The following is a 19,284-nucleotide window of genomic DNA, read 5'->3' as shown; positions in this document are numbered from 1 at the left end:
ACCACAAACCTGTTAGTGGAGTTGAAAGCCATGTTCTTTAAAAATTTCAAAAATTACGCAATTTACCATAGCCAGAAACTGTAAAACTGGGAAAATACAGTCAGTCACTTAGAGAGAGGCTAAAGGTAAAATATTTGAAGCCCCAGGGAAGGTCATGATGGAAGAGAAAGAAAAAATAATAATTTGCATGCCAGCCACTTTCTACAATCCCTTAGTATATATATTTTTTCCATTATTTTGAGATATTAAGTCAATATTTTAAGAAAGTATCTCATTATTTTGACATATGGCATTATTCAATTAAGTTTCTCAAGAGACTTTGTTATCATAGGCCAATGACTTACAGGATTTTTTTTGTCACACATGCAGAAATAGGCCTCCATACTTTGTCTATTATGAAGCAAAATTAAGTTTCACAAAATATGTTCGTTAAACAAATTTATATTAGGCCTATTTATCTAGACATTTTCTTAAAAAAAGATCTAGTTATCCATAGTTTTTCATAATTTGAGATATCAAATTGATGTTTTGGGAGAGTTTCTTATTATTTTTTAAATGGCTCACCACGCCATTATTTTGAGATGAGTTATTTTGGGAAAGTTCCTCATTATTTTGAGATTGTTTTTTTTTAAAAATTATAGGCCAGTTATTTACAGGAGTTTTTTTTTTACCATCACACTGGCAAAAATGGGCTTCCATATTTCGGTTTATATGTCAAGGGGATGAGATTAGGGCTAGCTGTGATTTTTAATTTGAACATTTTAATAAAATGCTACGTATTTTCTGTATATACACATCACATTATGGTACTTAAAATTTAAATCTCGTGTCTTCTTTGTGACTGCAATCTTAAATGACAATAAATAGACCTGTCTAGATTTTTTGAGTAGTCCTTAGCCTGAAGGCAGTGACATATTTTCAAATGTTACAGTTGCTCCTGACATTTGGATTATATCAAACACTCAGTGATATCAATAAAAAAACACTAGATGGCAGCAGTCAACTTGTGGTCAAGGCGTGCATTGCAGGCTGCAGCCTTTTGGTCTTGTATCAAATAAGTTTCAGTTTACCTTTTTCAAAAAGTGATTGTCAGTGTAGACATCCACAGTAACTCTTGGTTTAGTGTAGTCAATCCACCAGAGCAACGTGAAGTGTGGAATTTTACTTTTTTACTGTGTATGATGGATATATCTACGGTGGGAAACATCCATGTATTTTCCCGTTACCTCTCCTAAATGCAAGAAAAACAAAAAAATACAAAAAGCCCCTCATAGTTTTCCTTAAAAACATAATAATAACATGTACTTATGCAATACAATTTAAAAAGTAGTTGTAAACTGTAAACAGAGAACTATGGGGAAAAACTGACCTGCAACATTGATTTTACCAGAAAATCTAAAAGTTTTGGTAAATATTTTAACGTAACTCGGTGTTTTCTCACAATAAATACTTAGTCAAAAACAAAACATACAGGTCTCTATGTCATTTTCCCTTTCTCCCTCCATTATAACTCCTGGTTTTTAGATCATAATACTGTATAGTACGTGTCTCTCTCAGATATCCCTGGTTCTGTACCTAAATGTGCAAAGAAAAGTTAAGCAGAAAGATGCAAACTCATGTTGGACCTCCTATTCGCTGTGACGCAGCGCAAAGTCGTGGCTGGAGCGCTGCTCCACGCTTCCTACTGGCATTCAGGCTTTTGCGCTTCATGCTTCCACTGCGTCCTCCCCCGCGACTGCTGTGCGGTTACTGGGGTCCATCAGGGCTCCCCAGGTGAACACAAGGATCACACCCATCCAGCCGGAGCGAGGGGGGATGACTGAAAGAAGTAGTGTGATCCAGAAGATCCGGCGTTTCTGACGGTGCTGTTCCAAGAGGCGCAGTCCTCCATAAAACAACATGATGTCTGCTATAGAGACTGGTGCCACCGTGTACCAACCTGCACAGCTGCTCAACTGGGTCTACATGTCTCTGCAAGACACTCAGAGCAGCACGTTTGACGCGTTCAAAGCCGAGTCGGACTCTTCTCCTCAGGACATCTCCAAGCGCAGCGCAGCTGATCTGAGCGCCAACTATCTCAACAACTTCTTCCATCTGAGGAGTGAGGTAGAGTTCCTGTCACTGTCATAACGCGCTCATGGATATAATTAACACTTTGCATAGTATTTCACAACATTCATTGCTGAAACCTTCACTTATTCATCTTTTTTTTGCATGTCAAATATGTCTTTCCCAAATGAAAATGAAACACATACAGTATTTCACTGCAGGTTATTTTTGCTGCCCATACAGTAAACCTCACCTGCATGCCTTCATTGGGTCGCACTGTGGTGAGTGGGTAGTACATGAATATGTGTTTTGTACCCTGGTATAGTGCCTGAGTGTGTTCAGACTGTTCTGGTGTCAGTGTGCAGCTGGAGGGGGGGAATGGCAGGTTGAGAAAGACCTCTCACAAGGTTTAAAAAATGTTGGAGTTCACCCTGACTGGCCTCTGCTTGGTCAGAGGAGTGTGCTGTGTTCGATCAGTGGAGCTGCTTAATTTTATACTGACCCATATTGGGAAAGTAAGAAAACTGGGCATAAAAAAGTTAGTTTTGAGTAAAACATTTGCATAAAAATCCAAATTTGCAATTACTTTTAAACTTTCAAAATGAACACGTTCAAATATACTGTAATGGCACACATGCCACAGACATACAGCTGTTTTGCGTCTCATACAGATCATTACTTACATGTGCATCTGATCACAATTCTCTGTCTGTGATGCCTTCAGAGTAAACAGCCAGTGTCCGCAGGCTGTTCTTCATGTTTGCCCCTGCGGTGCCATAGCACCCGTCTCCTCCACAGGCACAATGATGCTGATTGTGCCGTGCCAAAAGAACAAGTTATAAGCACCAATGACAAAGGCATTTTGTTCTGTTGAGGAAATGGACACTATTGGCCCCACAGTCTAAATGCAATAAAGGCAGCACATCTGCAGAATCGAAATAATGTTGGCTACTGTCAGAGGCACAAACAGGAGAATCAATCAGGGTGATGGACTGCCATGCTGCCTCTGAGATGCTCTTTCATTGTAGAGTCAGCACAACAATCTTTTTCTCTGACAGGCCTTGAACAACAATTTCTACAAGAGCTCCTCGCCCTACGGGTCCCTCAACAATATCGTGGACGGCCTGAGCTCTCTGGCGGACCATTTCTCAGACCTCTCCCTGTCCCCCGAGACACGCAAACCCAGCAAAAGGCCGCCGCCCAACTACCTGTGCCATCTTTGCTTCAACAAAGGCCACTACATCAAAGACTGCCCTCAGGTGAGCCAGTCTGTGATGCTTAACATCAGTCAGGTGCAGAAACTGCTGTACAGTGTGTGGGCCCTTTGAGGTGTCTATCAAATGCATCAGTGTGTTTCAAAAAACATACAAAGTGCTGTCCGATGAAGTGAAAATCATGTATTCAGACTGTTCACCCTTGCTTAAACTCTAATGCTATTAAAACTTTAACTCAGAGGTAGAATATTATGTGTTTTTTCATTGTGAAATAGATTCCTCAGCACATATTTGAGTTAGATGTACCACCGCAGGTTGGTAATCAGCAGCAGATGCCAGATTGGATCTCAGAGCTGGCCTTAATGAAAGATGATAGGTTTCTCTGTGGAACTAGGCACGGCCTCCTCTCCAAACACGAGAGAAATAATACCACTGCTTTATGTGCAGCTGCGGTTCCCCATTGATCATGTTCAGAGGGAAATGCCTGACATTTGTTAGGTGTAATGGAAATAATCACATGACTGATGGACAGGATGTGTCCTAGAAGAGACGTACAGCAAAAAGTAGAAATTCAACCAGCTAGTTGACTTTTACTGGTCAATTAGGCTATATAAAGGAGTCATATAAAGAGCAATTGCTTCCTTTCATGTGAAAGCTGCAACTTAATTCTGTAAATTATAACACTGGAAGCTTATAAGGGTAAAAAGAAGAAGTATGTATTTCTCCTCTCACCTGTAGCGCTATTTATCAATCTAGATTGTTTTGGTGTGAGTTGCTGAGTGTTTGAGATATTAGCTGTAGAGATGTCTGCCCTCTCTTGGATATAATAGAGCTAGATGTCAGCTTGTGATGCTCAAAACACCAAAAATTTACATTGGAAAAACTCAACAGCAATGTCTCTTTACAGACATCATAACTCGGTTACTCAAGATAATCCACAGACCTTGTTGTTTCATTTAGGAACTATTTTCTTTCCACCAAACTACACCCACCAAACATATCACAGTTGAATTCCTGCTAAGTGAGCTTGAAGTAGTTGGACAATTTGGGAAAATACTTGAGTTCTGGCCGAGGGTTAAATGAGAAGATTAAGCCTGTTAGCTTAGCTTAGCAGGGAGACTTAAAACAGCTAGTATGACTCTGTTCAAAGACCACAAATGTGTTATTAGTGAGTTTTTGAGGTACTCGTAGATGGATTTTGTTACCTTTGGACAGCCAGAGTAGCTGTTTCCCCCCCATTTCCAGTCTTAAAGCTAAGCTATCCGGCTGCTCGACACCAGCTAACCTACATATTTACTGTACCGATGTGAATGGTATCAATCTTCTCATCTAACTCTCTGCAAGCAATTCAATTAGCAAATTTCCCTAAATATCCTTTACGTAAAAACCAACAGGCAGAAACATGGGAAGAGTCCGTCTATCTGCTCACATATGTCCTGGCCACATTTTCATCACCGTATCTGAGAGCTTTTCGCCTCCATCACTGCCAACACAGAGGAGATTGATTTAGCTCAGCAATGAATACAGACAGCGGAGGAATGTGAGGAATGTGGAGAAAATAATTTGCAGTACGTTTATAGCTCTTAACATTTTCACATCTGTGCACACCTGGACTAACGCGGCAGAAAGCGTGTGCTGCCGTCGAGTATGCATCGATCTTTAGGGCCTCTTTGAACCTGACCATGAGGAAAACTGTGTGCATCCTTGCAAATTTTTCAAATGAAGAACAGAGATGCATAAATCAAAGCATTGCAAAATCACTTGTTTAAAAGCTGTTTTTTATGGAGTGGTATAAAACATCTTATTAGCAGCTGTGAGTTTCTTTAGATTGTTTGTTGCGGGCTTCCATAGCTGACTGGTTTGCACTGGGGCTGAAGTGGACAGGAATCAAAGAATGTCACGGCTCAGTAAGATGAGAGAAGAAGCACACAGGAAGTGGGTGTGCGGGGCCTTTAACAGCCTCTCTCCGGGTGGAATGGGGCCCATGTCAACTTAAGAAGTCTGCCTCTTTGATAAAGAAACACATGGTACCTCAGTGGAAGGCCTTAGGTGATGAAAAATAACGAAAAGTGCCAGTTAAGGTGGACCACATGAGATCTGAGTTGCAGCCTCACTGAAAGGTATCAGACATGCTATCCATGCTGTCCTTGGCACGTTAGCGGTAAACATCCTGTTGACAGCATAGTGCAGAGTTGGGTTACTTGCTTCACCAGAGGGTTAAGACGTCAAAGGATCACTCTGAGATATTTACGATTCTTCTCTGCAGCCACGCCCCTTAAAATGTGCAAAATCTGGAAACCATTTCTGCTGGCTGGCTCTCGCTCTGCTTTAGAAAGATGATGTCAGATTTTATCATGTGGTGCTAATATTTCAGACCCATAGCGATGATTACGCAGCCGTTGTCATGACAAAAGGCCTCTTCAGTTGAAGCTGAGCTGAACGTTCTTTTGAAGCTGTAACTAATGAACAAACTGCGTTTTGTTCTTGTTGGCTGGAATCTGAGGCATTTTTTAGCTCAAGACAACTGAAATACATTGTGTGGATACACTTTTAATATTTTACAATGTGTTGGGTTGCAGAAAAATCCGTTTTCCAACTTTCTATAAAATGGGACCTAGTATGCATCCTCACTTTTAGTCGTACATATATAATATTACAGTGACGGATGTTCATATCAAACATGGCCAAAGATTCAAATAATGGGATATGTAAAAGTAATCTCTGCAAGCAAAAACCTCAGGTTTATGACATTGACTAGTAGAAATGCACAATATTGGATTTATTGCTGATTTCCGATATGCCGATATATAGCAACTTATTTGGCTGATAGCCAATACCGATATCGATCCACTTTTTCCCCCACTAATTATACAGATCATCAAGTCTCTTCTGTAGCTTAATTAGCATCATATTATACATACTCTTATTGTAAAGGTCCGCCAGCAGATGGAAACATAAAATACAATTCTTTTCAGTGTATGTAATATTCATTCATGTGCAAAGAAAGAAAAATACTTCAACTTGGGGTAAATGTCATGTATATGTCCACTTTGTAAATAATTTAAAAAATAATTGTTTGTGATATCAGCAGAAAGCCAATATTTAAAGCCAATATCTGCCGATACCGATGACGTGCTGATATTACCATGTGACTAGCCTACTCAACTTCCAACATTGCTACTTTGGCTACAAGTTGACATCAGATTATGACAGATTTCTTTATATGTCATCTGGGGGAAAAAATTGCTTTTTGGGATGGGGGGCTTAAAGAGACAGGCGCTAAATCAGAGTGTTTCAGACAGAGGATGAACAGACAGTCTGGGGAAAAAAGTGTTTTTCATACATTAGAGAATGTAAACAGTAAGAGCCTTAAATACAACCATAGTCCTAAAAATGAACATCGTAGGTTCTCTTTTACTATGAGTCCTAATCTGAAAATCATAAGCTCTTTGTCCGGTTAGATTGCAAAACTTGTTTTCATTTTCAACCAACTTGCTAAATGTGCGGCAGGTTTAACACCTTTCCCCCCGTAACCCAGGGTCACAACATTTTAATGACCCCTTGCCAATTAAGTAGCTGAGCCCAGTTACTGTAAGGAGAATACACTAGTGACAGTGTGCTGACAGTACATGGGTGTATGGTGGGAAGAGCCTGGGCTAAATAAGGAGAGCATTGTTTCTCCAGAGGGGCTGTGGAACCAGAGGTCAGGAAGTCAGGCTGTATTGTTCGCTCAGCTCTGCTTGGCTGCAGTCATCTCCGACTCTCTCTCTCTCTATCTATGCAGAAGGGTGGTTGTCGGACACTTGTTTAAAGGGCCAGTGAGCAGCTGCCCAGAGATGTCTGCATCCAGAATGTGTTTTTGGAAACAGTGGGTAGCACAGGAAGAGGGTGTATGTCTTTACTGTTACAGTTTAATCAGGTTTGAATGGAAGGAAAAAGTCTGCTTTGATGATTACTTTGGAAAGAGGAACTTTTGATAGGCTCGGACATGGAATTTCTTGATTTATGTTTGGTCTTTGAAGGCTGAAACAGATATTTTTAGCTTTAAGTTGCATAAGTTCTAACTAGTATTTCATCCCATTTTGCTATACCTTACTGTAACTCGATGTAGTTGCTTACAATTAAAGGAAAAGTTCAACATTTCAGAGAGAAATAGTTGCCCTAAAATGATGATTTTTTTCTTCTTTTACACTTCTTTTTTGTACAGATTAAAGAGACAAGATACAAAATGTACTTTTCTGAGTTTTGGGAGGGGTTCAGGCTTGCTGTAACCCTCTGTTTCCAGTGGTAAGCTTAACTAGCTGGTTGGTGGCAGTTGCTTCATATTTGGTTAACTTAACTTATCATGCAGGCTGGAGATGAATCAGCTTTCCTGGCTCTGCCCAAAGGTATCAGCACCTCTAAAGCTCACTACTTAAAGCACATGTTTTTCTGCTGAAATCTTGATTCAAATACTGATAATGACATTAGTGTTGTTTTGGAACTGGATGCTTTACTTCAGGTGGAGGGATACCGTTAATCGCTAAATGTGTAACTGGTGAATCTCAAGCAACACTGTTTGATGACTGTTGCTTTGGTCCTTTTGTTTTCACTGCTGATAAACGTCTTATCTTTTCTCAGTATGCTGTCTGTTGCTTTTGGCCGGATCATCTGCTGAGGAGGATGAGCAAGATAGAGGAAACCGTGGTATGTGGGGTAGATAGACTCCCTCTGATAAGCAGTGGCTGTCATCTACTCTGAGCTAATGAACATATAAGAGAAAAATGCAGCAGAAGAGCTCAGTTTTTATGTGGTTGCAAGTTTTCAAGATAAATCACTTTTGTTTTCCTGGAGGACTGAGTCATTGTGGATGTCAGAGGGGAAGGAAAGGGAAATGAGAGTGAAATGTTTAGTTTCCCTTTCTTTGGCTCTAAATATAGTTGTATCACATCTTTAGTTTTAAGTTATTTGTACCTTGCTGTCAAAATTAAAGTTGTTCTTGAGGTTTAAAAATGTATTCTTGACTACAGTTAACATAAAAATCTCACCTAGATTATTTACTAGCTTTTTGAAAGATGATGATCATCTTTTACTCTTTACTCATTTGCTTTTTTTCTGAGCTCTAAAACTTATTTCTTGTTTACAGAATAGATCCATTTTCTTGTCTCCTATAAAGTAGTTTTTTAAAAGCAGGTTTTAAAAATAATTACTTTCACTAAAATTAAATAACATTGTATGCGGATTCATAGAAGTAGATTTTGGTGAGTTATACCACATTTGGGGATTTGTTTTAGGTGAGTTTGGGTGCCAAAACAAATTTTGGATTTAAGTGATAAAATATTAAATTCTGGATTTAGGGGCACTATATTAAATTTCAGGATTAAGACAAATGAATGTGTTGAGGCAGTAAAAATTAACCAATGGTATTTGGGGGTGCATTTCTACATTTTGGTTTTATAAAAAGCACATTTTATAATCAGTTTCAGGGGTGAATACAAAATGATGGTATTTGGGAACACTATATCAAATTTTGTAATTTGAGTTCTTATCAAGTCGTGTTTATGGCCCCAGAAAGATTAAGATCAGCCCTACCATTGAAGTTACTCATGCATTGTGCGGAAGGATTAATGACAGGAAGTTTTTCAAATGATTTTTATCTCAAGTAGTCAACATTTGGTTGATGTTAGGGTACAGCTGGGTAGTTAATCAAATTTTATTTTCAATTACGGTTTTGGCTTCCAGCGAATATGGAAACAAGATATTTGAGATGAAACAATAATCGTGCTGCATTCAGTTTGGCAATGATACTCTCGTTTTGACTTGTGTTGTAAATCCAGCTCATCCTTTTCCTTTACAGTGGTGAGCTCAGTGTTGGCAACTTAGCAACTCTCTTACAAGTGACTTTAAAGCCTCTCCTAGAAACTAGTGACAAATCAAGCTACTGAGACCATCAGGGAAAAAGTGATTAGTTTATTATTTATTTATTTATTTATTATACTGTAATGCATTTCCATGCATACTGCTCAGAGTCATCACAATCTATGACTCTTGTGCCAACAACGTGGGGTCTCTCCCTCAAAAATGTACATTTATTTTTTCGTTTTACAGTTGAATTATATTTAAAGTTCAAGTTAATCCACTGTTTTATGTTTTGTTGGGGGTTACGTTCAGTAAATGGGTGATGTATCCAAAATCGATGAGTAATCATTATCAATATTGACCAAAATGAATCGTGATTATGATTTTTCCCTTGTAGGGAGTATGAAGGGTATAAAGGTAGATCCACTCATTAACAGATGCAGTAAAATGCCATTACAACCACAGTATATCACTTGAGACATGTTTGTCACTTTAAAAATTGACGGCATGTTTTTGTGTTGTCCTCATTGACAATAATGAGAATCATTCTCACAGCACTGACTGAAACTGCATCAATTTCTGAACATGACAATGAAATCAAACTCATTGTTAGCAAGCTCCAGAGAACCACTTCTGCCTTCTTCAATCTCGCTTAGCTGTGTTTCGAACTGAAGTTGAAAATATTGTGCTGTTGCATTTCTTGTTTGTGTGCCAGCCCACCTGCCCCTGTCACTCACCCTGTGTGAAACATAACGCCAGTTTACAGCTGCGTATGTCGTCAACTTGCCCACAGCCAGGACTGGAGCTCAGTCAGACTCTGGATAGAGTGGAGTGTGTACTTGTAGATAATCCTCCCTCATAAAAGCAGCACTGTGCGTGAAATAAATGCTGAGAAGAATAACGTCTGTGAATATGTGGAAATCTGTCTGCTAGTTTAAAGGCTCTACATGCTTCGAGCAATGGGATTGATGCAAAATTGAAAACCCATGAAGGGGAATAGAAAACCAATCGTTTGCTTTTTGGCCTCCAGTTGTTTTGATCTAATCATGTTTGTTTTGGAGAGGGGGAAGGTTAATCCCTTCAGTATTTCAGATCTGCAAGATTTGTAGAAAGGCTGCATGGAAGAATTACAGCTTCATATACAGTGACTTAACTGTCATCATAATCTAATGTGCCTGTCAAAGTAATACTTGAGATAAAGACGCAGGGTTGGAACTGAATATTTTTAGTATGCTCGCTATTTGCTTCATGACAACTGTGACATAATCAGACAAATCATCTCTGGGATTATACAAATGTACTAATGTATTCTGATTCATTTTTGCAACATATGACATTTCCTTCTAAGAAGTCTGTGACCAATTATAACTGTCTGTGTTGATTAATCTATAGATCGTTTTTGCAATTACTAGATTTATTGTTTGGTCAATAAAAAATTTCAGAAAATGGATTAAAAATGTCAGTCAGTGTTTCCCAAAGCCCAAGATAAAGTACTCAAATCAATTTGTTTTGTCCAAAACCCAAAGATGTTCAGTTTACTGTCATATAGAGGTTAAGAAACCAGAAAACATTCACCATTTAGGAGCAGGAATCAAAGAATTCAAAATTTTTTTCCTGGTAAATTTGGTGCATGAACGGGAATGTAGCCCTATGTTAAAAAAGAGTTAAGGAGTATAAAAGCATATCGAGAGAGAGAGAGAGAGAGAGAAATGCCCCTCTGTCTCTCTCTCTCTTGAAGACAGATCAAACTGTAAAACAAAGCAGCACTAAATACATATAAACCAATATTCTGTTATTGAATTGCCTATATTTTGCCTAAAATCTCTTCAGAAACATGTTTTAGTGCACTGTTGGGCTGTTATACGAGAATCTCTGAACGGGAAGTGGATGCCATACTGTTTTCTGTATTGTAAAAATGGAGGCTGAAAAAAGAAATGATGAAACCAAGTAGCTGATCAAATATGGACCAAGATTCTGTTACTGCGTGGCCTATTTCTTGTCTCAATATCTTCAGAAACATATTTTAGTACACTCTTTTTCTGTAATACGAGATTGTTTGTCACCAACCATCTGCCATATTGTTTACCCTGTTAAAACGGACAAACTTGCATTACGTCACCCACCAGTTGGAGCCTTTTTTGGTCCAGTGCGGTGCAATGCATTTTTGTAGTTGCAGGTTTTCTTGAGCAAAACTGAATGTCATTTCTTTTCCTCTGTTTTCTCTGGTCACAGTAGAACAAGTATTTGCATTTTTCTGCTCCAGAAAGCCTCATTTTATGAAAAGACCAATTCCAATTAAAATACTTCTTTAAGGAAAACAGTATAGGTCATCAGCTTGTTGCTTTAAACCCTCCTGGAGATAATCGATTTCACAGATAATGAAGTAGTATCACTTAAGTCGACACAGGAGTCTTTAAAACATAGGAGACCTATTGCTGTGGATCTCAGTCCGGGCGGTAATGTGTTGTTTTGCTTTGGTAACAGCTGGGCTTCTCCCTGATGCTGTGGGGGTCTGATACAAATTAAACCCAGCGAGGGCGAGCGAGCACTGCGGGTTTGTTAGTGTGGAGTAATTGACCACATGGTATCCGAGAGGCTTGGTGTTGCTGTGTTCTCCAGGATGAATGTCTCATGGGGCTTTGGAAGCGGGGGAGAGAGTGAATGGGGGAGAGAGAAAAGAGGAGGGGGGGTGAGGATTTGGAGTAGTCCATTGTTTATCCTGATGGTTTCCAGATGATGGCAGAGGGAGGCAGCCAACCTCCTGGGCCTCTCTCACCAGGCTGCAAGGATCTGGGCCAAGCTTATCTGCTGCAGCCTTAAAATCTGGCTTTACATCGCTCTGTGCACTCTGGAGCTGATTTAAGTTACACAACCAAAGTTATGGCTTTTGGATGTGATGAGTTGTAATGCACATAATAAATGAATTTAACATCTATTTATCCTAAAACAAAACAGTTTCTCACACATGGTTTGAGGTTGCAAAGATCTTCGATCAAATATGGAGAGTATGTTTTGGGAGAAAATGTGTTTGAGCTTTTAGAATTTATTACTGTGTGAAAAGAAAAGGGGCCAAAAATGGAAAACTTTAGTCTAAAAAACAAGCCTTTAACATCATGGATTCATGATTTTAGCTACGTCAGCAGCATTGGCAATGTTGGTCGCTCAGCTGAACCACCACTTTGGTCCAGAGTGAAATATTTCCACAACTGTTGGATGGATTTACATGAAATTTGGAATAACATTCACGGTCTCTAAAGGATACATTGTCATAACATTGGTGATTCCTTGACTTTTTTTTCCTAAGGCAGCAGTACCCAGTCCTGCTGGGTACTGCTAGAAATTTTGTTCAAATGCTGCATTCACATGGAATCTGGTAGAAAGTAAATTGGATATCATTTTAGTGGACAAGAGCAAAACAGTAATATGAGGTGATGCCAAAACACCGGTATCAGTAACGGTAGACAGCATTGTCATTCAAAGTTAAAATTATTTAGCATTAACAATCTCAAGACATTACTAGAATAAATACATAAAAAATATTTTGTACTATTTGTTTGGAAACAATGCACCATTGCACTGTTAAAAGTTGCAGGTACAAATAAAGTTGCAAATATGGAGTAATAAATACAGTAATTCCGCTTTTTGGTGCAAAACAACAGCCATTAGGCTGCTTTGTGTTTTAAAGCATTATGCAGTTTTATTACAGCATTACACTGTAAACTTCACATTCTACTGCAGAATACTGTAATAAATTTAATGATAACATACCACTGAAGTAAATATGGTATGGTTCATGACACTGTAAACTAACGGTAAGATGCTGGAAACTACAGCTGCCAGTAGTTTAACATATTTTTACAGGAAAATTTGTTACCACCCTCAACCCTCATGAGGACAAGCGGTTACGGACAATGAATGAATGAATGAATTTGTTACCATTGCATCATATCATCATTCATGTTTTGTTTTAACGTCCTGCCATTCTGTCAGATTATTTGAATTTCCCGTGCCATCCAGAAGGTGTTGTCTGTCTGTGGTCTGCCGTCTACCTAATTCCATGTGAGTGGAGCATAATTTGAAACAACACATATCTTTTGGGGGTAAAAGTTATGCTGAGCAAATTACATTTTCTATTAACATAATGCATACATGTTCTCTTTTGCATATCTGGCAAACTGTATCAACCTGACATAGGCTACCAAACTGACATCGAAGAACTAGTGGCGGCGAAGGCCAACTGTTGCGCTATCTCATGCTGCCAAAGACATTGAAAACTACAGCCAACTAGCACGAACGTTCTGTGTGCAAAATTGAATGAATTGTAATTCAGGATTTCCATGGTCATGGAAAACCTGGAAAAATAAATGAAATTTCCCAATCTAATGTTGCAGGCGTGGAGAAGTTATTGAATAAATTAAAAAAAAAAATCATTGGAAGTTTTGGAAAAGTCAAGGGATTTTGTGATTTGTAATGAAAGTTTTACAGTATTGTGGATAACCTTCTACATTATGTAACCACAAAATGATTTTCTGTGTCTGTTGACATAATGCAGCTTTAATATTCCTCGCTGTGTGACGTTATATTTCCCATCACTTACATCCATTATGAAACTATGTTTGAATCTGATAAGTTTGAAAAAACAGCAGGCAAGTGCTACAAGACTTAATAAAAAAAATTAGGGGTCCTTAAAATGTCATGGAAAAGTTTTGAAATTGTGTCCATGAAAATGTTTTGGATCCCTGTTAATTGCTTTACATGTCATTTTGCATGCATTAACTATATTGCTATAATGGAACACTGGAAAAATATTCTTACTTTGATTGAGATATTTATCTCAGCTGTAAGACCCAACCCGCGCACACTTCCTAGTTAAAATAATATTTTTAAAACATTTATATATTAAATATTGACTATCCAAAAGCACCCTCACGGCAGACAATGAAAGACATTCTTAGGTGTGTTAAATAAACTGGTTGTGTTATGAGTGCAGAGAGCTTGATGACGGATTTGTGCATTTTTCTGCCTTCACTCAAACTTTCCTGCTTTCCATAAGAGCGTCCAGTCACTGTCAGGTCATAAGTGTGATTTTCATTTGTTGGTTGCCAGTGTCGCATCTTTGATGGGACCAGTGGAAACTCCGGACTGTGCCATGGCCTTTGCTGCCCTGTGGGCTCCAGACTTTAGGTAGAGTTTGTTTTGCTTGTTCTGCAGAATGAAAGCTGTTTCCTCCCTCAGGAAGATGATGCTCTGTCTGCTCTCCCTCTGGGTGCTTCAGAAACAGGGCTGCCATCAAAAGTGACCTCCCACAGTGCCTCATTGTGGCTAAATGATGCAAACACAGTCCTCAAAGTGCTTCACAGCGGCCCTCACTGTCAGGGACTTGACTGTTGGAACCTTAACCGTATTTTCTTAAACGCATGTAGTCCTGGAAATGAATAAAATGATCTGTAAGAAGTTTTGAAGCTGACATATGTTCCTGCTGTGAAATCAAAACAAGATTTGACGTTTAACTCCTCCAGTGGTGCCGACTATGTTTTAATTTTGACTTGCCCTACTTTTCAGCAGAGGTGCGTTTAATTTAAACCAGTCTTGTCGAGATGATTTCGTTGTGATGGGTTTAGGATTTTGTCATGTTATACAAGTGCAGAGTTCATCTGGGTTTTATTTCCTCCCTGCTAAGATCTTTGTGTCCTGATTGGTGGGTCGGGGCCAGCTGGGAGGGATGACTGAGAGGCTGAGGTATTTGTCCTATAGCAGGGAGGCCTCTACCATTGGTCCCCCCACAGCCGGGGCCTCCTTTATGGTCCCTCGGGAACACAGCTGGAGGGAGGGAGTTCATTTCTAATGGGAAAGCTGAGACACCGTTGTTTCTGTCCAACAAATAAATTACACTGAGCCTTACAATATATCCCAACTTCCTTGAGATAAACCATTAAAACTTTTTTTTTCTTCTACAGCACAAGGATTCTCCTTACCTTCTACACCAGGGATACTAAACTTGCTTTGCTTAGGGGCCACTTTTGCAAAATGGCAACCCCGTACATGTTTCTAGAATTACATTTCTAGGATTTTAGGGTGTGTCTAGGATTGTAGATTTTGTGAATCTGTGAGGTAATTTTATGTCTTTTTGGGTCAGTTTTGTATTTCTTTGTGGTTGTTTTGCTTCTTTTTGTAGTTAATTTGTGTCTCTTTGCGGTTCCTCTGCATTACTTTGTGGTCTTTTTGTGTCTCTTTGTAGTCATTTCAAGTCTTAGCCTGGTTGGTACATTTTAATTTGAATGACATGACCTGTTAGGGAACCCCCTAACACTTTGGGTCCCTGGTAGGCCTTTTCAGTCATCCATCAGTGCATCAGTCTGGTTCATGCTATTAACCTACTTCTGACTATTAAGTTACTATTAATTACACTACTGTCACTTTTCCTTTCATTTTTTGTCCTCATATGTTTGTGTATACTTTTTCTATTTTTGTTATATTCTTATTTTAGTTTAGATTTTCTTATATTTTCTCCTAATTATACATTCTTTTACTTTCTTTATACTACTGCTGTCTTTGTGCTGCTGTAACAATAAATTTTCCTCTCTGGGATCAACAAAGGTTTACCTTTTTCTTATGTATGTACATTTTTCTGTTTGTTTAGGTCTCAAAAAACCCATATCAGTCAGCACTAATTTAAATAAAATAAGAAACATTTCTTTGAAATGCTCACTCTTCCAGGACTGCATTAATCAAGCATCAAAGCAAATTAGCTTTTTATATTGTATTGACAGGAACCATAAATAATTACACAAAACTCCTCCATTGACGCAACTGTCTTGACCACCAACGGGGCTGCTATCACTTCCCGTTGTAACCACGCAGAGCTTTGACTTGGCTGCCATCCAAAGAAACCAAATAGGTCAGTCAGTCTCCTCCAGTTTGAGGTGGTGAGAGGCGAAAGCCAAACTGTTTGCAGAGCTGTCGAGGCTTACGCGTTGAGAAATGTCTCAATTGAAAGTATTTAAGTTATGTAGTCGGCCTCAAGTGGGCTGCACACGAGGTCAGTAATGTAAGAATTATTGTCTGCTGTGTGTTTGTGCTCAGGCTCGACCTAAAGGTGAAGGCCTGACCCCCTATCAGGGAAAGAAGAGGTGTTTCGGCGAATACAAATGCCCAAAATGCAAGAGGAAGTGGATGAGCGGGAACTCCTGGGCCAACATGGGACAAGAATGTATCAAGTGCCACATCAACGTTTACCCTCATAAGCAGGTAACAGTACGTCTAAACCTGCTGTGCTCACTGTTTTCAGTTAACCGACACAGCCGGGTCTTTACAAGAAAACACTGCTTCACTGCACAAAGCCTGGCTGGAAACCAATTTATGCTTTGTGACTGTATTTTTTTACAGTATATTTCCTCATGGTTTGACCCTCGAGGCCAAAAGCTGCTTTATATTTTCTCTACCGCCCAAAATAACCAGATTAACTGTGGAAATCAAATGCTGTTAGCTGTAGAACTGGCACACCGATGCAGGCAAAATGTTTTCAGCTGCAAAAATGTTATTTGATTTTATCACTATCTTATGTATCTGTTGTATGATAATACAACAGATAAATACGTTTGGTATCTTTGGTATCTATCATACATAGGTTTGGTGGACAGTTAATCCACCGACCAAACAAACTAGTGGTTAGTTTTTGGTGCAATTAGTACCACCATGTGTCAAATTATAAAGGATTTTTTGAACCAAGAGGTTTTAAGGTGAATGGTTTTGTATAAATTCATCATATAACTGCATTTAGTTTTTGATATCTTGTCCTTTTTGATATTTAGTCAATAACTCCTGAACGAACTTAGATGACACATGCAAATATCAGCCCTAAGGGATCCTGCAAAATGTTATGGAATTTCATCTAAAGGTGATTTTTCTCCAAAAATCATCATCAACCAGCCACTATGATTGTCCATAATGCTGAGGCAGAATATAAATGGCTATATTATATTCTTATGGGATGGGTGACATACTGATAATACTGAACGCATCAGGACTTGTTCCATGTGGGATGTATAAAATGACAAGAGTGTACGCTGTCTCGTGATTTTTCCTTGGCTCCACACTCCAACCATATAGCTGCATTTTGTGACCATGGAGCACCAGTTTGATTTGCAGTTATTATTCATGAATAAACTGGAGAGCTGTTTGTTTCCAGCTCACTGTGAATAAATCCTCATATTTAACGTTGCCGCGGTAACTGTTGTCATTTCCACTAACTGCTAACAACTTACCTTTGATCTGAAGCTTCAGGTTCACAGAAAAAACATTTTTTGCCTGAAATAACACAAATTCTTCAGAAGTACCGGTGAAGTACCAGTGGTATTGCTATAATTAATTTTATTAACTTTACCACAGCAACATTTTAATCTTATTATATTAGTACTTTTTTGTTTAAGAGTACTTTATTAATCTTAACAATAATTATATTCACTTTATCTTAACAGTACTTTGTTTAATGTAATTAAAACAGTCATCTATTTAACTTTAAGTGTTTTATTTGACTTTATTAAACTTTTTAACGACATACTAAACATACTAAAATAAGAGTACTTCATTAATCTTAATAACAGTGCTTTATTTCACTTTATCATAACAGTACTTCATTTAACTTAATTATAACAGTACTGTACAGACATTTGATTTTATGTACTTTATTTTTTGCCTGAAACTGACATTATATAGTGTATAAAAAAAAAAAAAAAGGAAAAATCTGCAGTACATAAAGCATCGTGCATAATTACGAGTAACTGTAGTAGTCCTCCACAGGTCATTAAAACCTTAAATTCCCCAAAACACTGTGGACACAACCTTGGCGTACTGACTGTCTGTGATAAGTTATTCCCGTTTCTTTGTTCCAGCGACCTCTGGAGAAACCAGACGGGTTAGATGTATCGGACCAAAGCAAGGAGCATCCACAACACCTGTGTGAAAAATGCAAAGTCCTCGGCTACTACTGCCGCCGCGTGCAATAACACACTCTACTCGCCTTACGTACTCCTCCAAAAAAGGGAGAGTTTTTATTTTAATAACTAAATAGTTATATAGTTAACGTTATTGTTCTGTAATACATCTAACGGTTTATTTTGATGAAGTATTTTCTTTGACACTGTGACTCTCAGTATAAGAGGCTCCTTTTTTTTAAAGTATCAGTCAGCGGAGATGAGTACTTTGCTTTGCTGGGTTCCTGTAACTTCCTCAGTTATCATTATGTGAATATTCATTTGAAGTCTTAACAATGAAACTGTGAATTAAGAAACTTTAGCTCTGTGTCTGTCTCCTTTCATGTCCAACATGTTGGAAAAAAAAGTGGAGCTTCGAGACGAAGAAGATTCTCTTTTACATGTTTGTATATTCCAGAAATAACTTAAATGAAATGTTTTCTGTATAAAATATGCAACAAGTCTTTACTAAGAAGGATATGCATTATTAGTGTGTATCTGCATTATTATTATTATCTGTATTATCAGTACTGGAGGGTACATAATTGTTTAAATATATTTTTAAGCCATTACTGTTTTGTTGATTATTACACTTTGTGAAGGAATATATAGCCAGCTAACATTTATTCTTTATAAGTATGTGCCTGAATATCAAAAGACATCTTTTGGGGAAGTTTGTAATTTGTACAACCAATGCAATGTGATAGTCACATTTAATTTTCTGAAAAACAGAACTGATTACAGCACAGTTGTATTTTTTGCACCTGGTGCTAAGAAAGACTCACCAAAGTGCTTTTTATGGGTCAAAGGTCATAATGTCCCAAATGTAACATGAGAACAAAAATAATTTGAATCTGAATGTACCAAAGATCATGAGGGATTAAAGGGACAGTTTCAATTTAAAATGAAAAAAATATATTTTTCCTTTTACCTGTAGTGTTGTTTATCAGTAAACATTGTTTTTGTGTCTCTCTCCAGTATAATGGAAATAGATGGCACTCGGCTTGTGGTGCTCGAAGCAGCAAAAACAAATCTTTCCTTTGTTACTGAAGATAATCCTCAGTCCTCGCTATGAGCAGTTTCATTAGGAACTATTTTCTTTATGCTGAACTTCCCCCGCCAACCACATGACTGCGCCACCTGGCACCACTGAGCGAGCTGACGTTACAGCTCAGGTGGGCATTGGGGATTTTGCAGTTCCCCTTATTTAC

At 38.4% G+C, this 19,284-nt stretch overlaps 1 protein-coding gene across 1 annotated transcript; it reads left to right on the top strand.

The window, feature by feature from the left end:
- The first annotated feature begins 1,063 nt into the window (after positions 1 to 1,063).
- Positions 1,064 to 19,012, top strand: LOC121958384 (zinc finger CCHC domain-containing protein 24-like). The gene is made up of 4 exons (XM_042507277.1): positions 1,064 to 2,106; positions 3,108 to 3,308; positions 16,185 to 16,349; positions 17,993 to 19,012. The coding sequence occupies exons 1-4, from the start codon at positions 1,900 to 1,902 to the stop codon at positions 18,104 to 18,106; spliced, it is 687 nt and encodes a 228-aa protein (XP_042363211.1). The 5' UTR covers positions 1,064 to 1,899; the 3' UTR covers positions 18,107 to 19,012.
- Positions 19,013 to 19,284: the final 272 nt, after the last annotated feature.

The sequence above is a fragment of the Plectropomus leopardus genome, chromosome 19, assembly GCF_008729295.1.
Source record: "Plectropomus leopardus isolate mb chromosome 19, YSFRI_Pleo_2.0, whole genome shotgun sequence".
NCBI classification, from domain to species: domain Eukaryota; kingdom Metazoa; phylum Chordata; class Actinopteri; order Perciformes; family Serranidae; genus Plectropomus; species Plectropomus leopardus.
The sequence above is the reverse complement of the archived record's forward strand: the minus strand, read 5'-3'. Positions and strand labels throughout refer to the sequence as shown.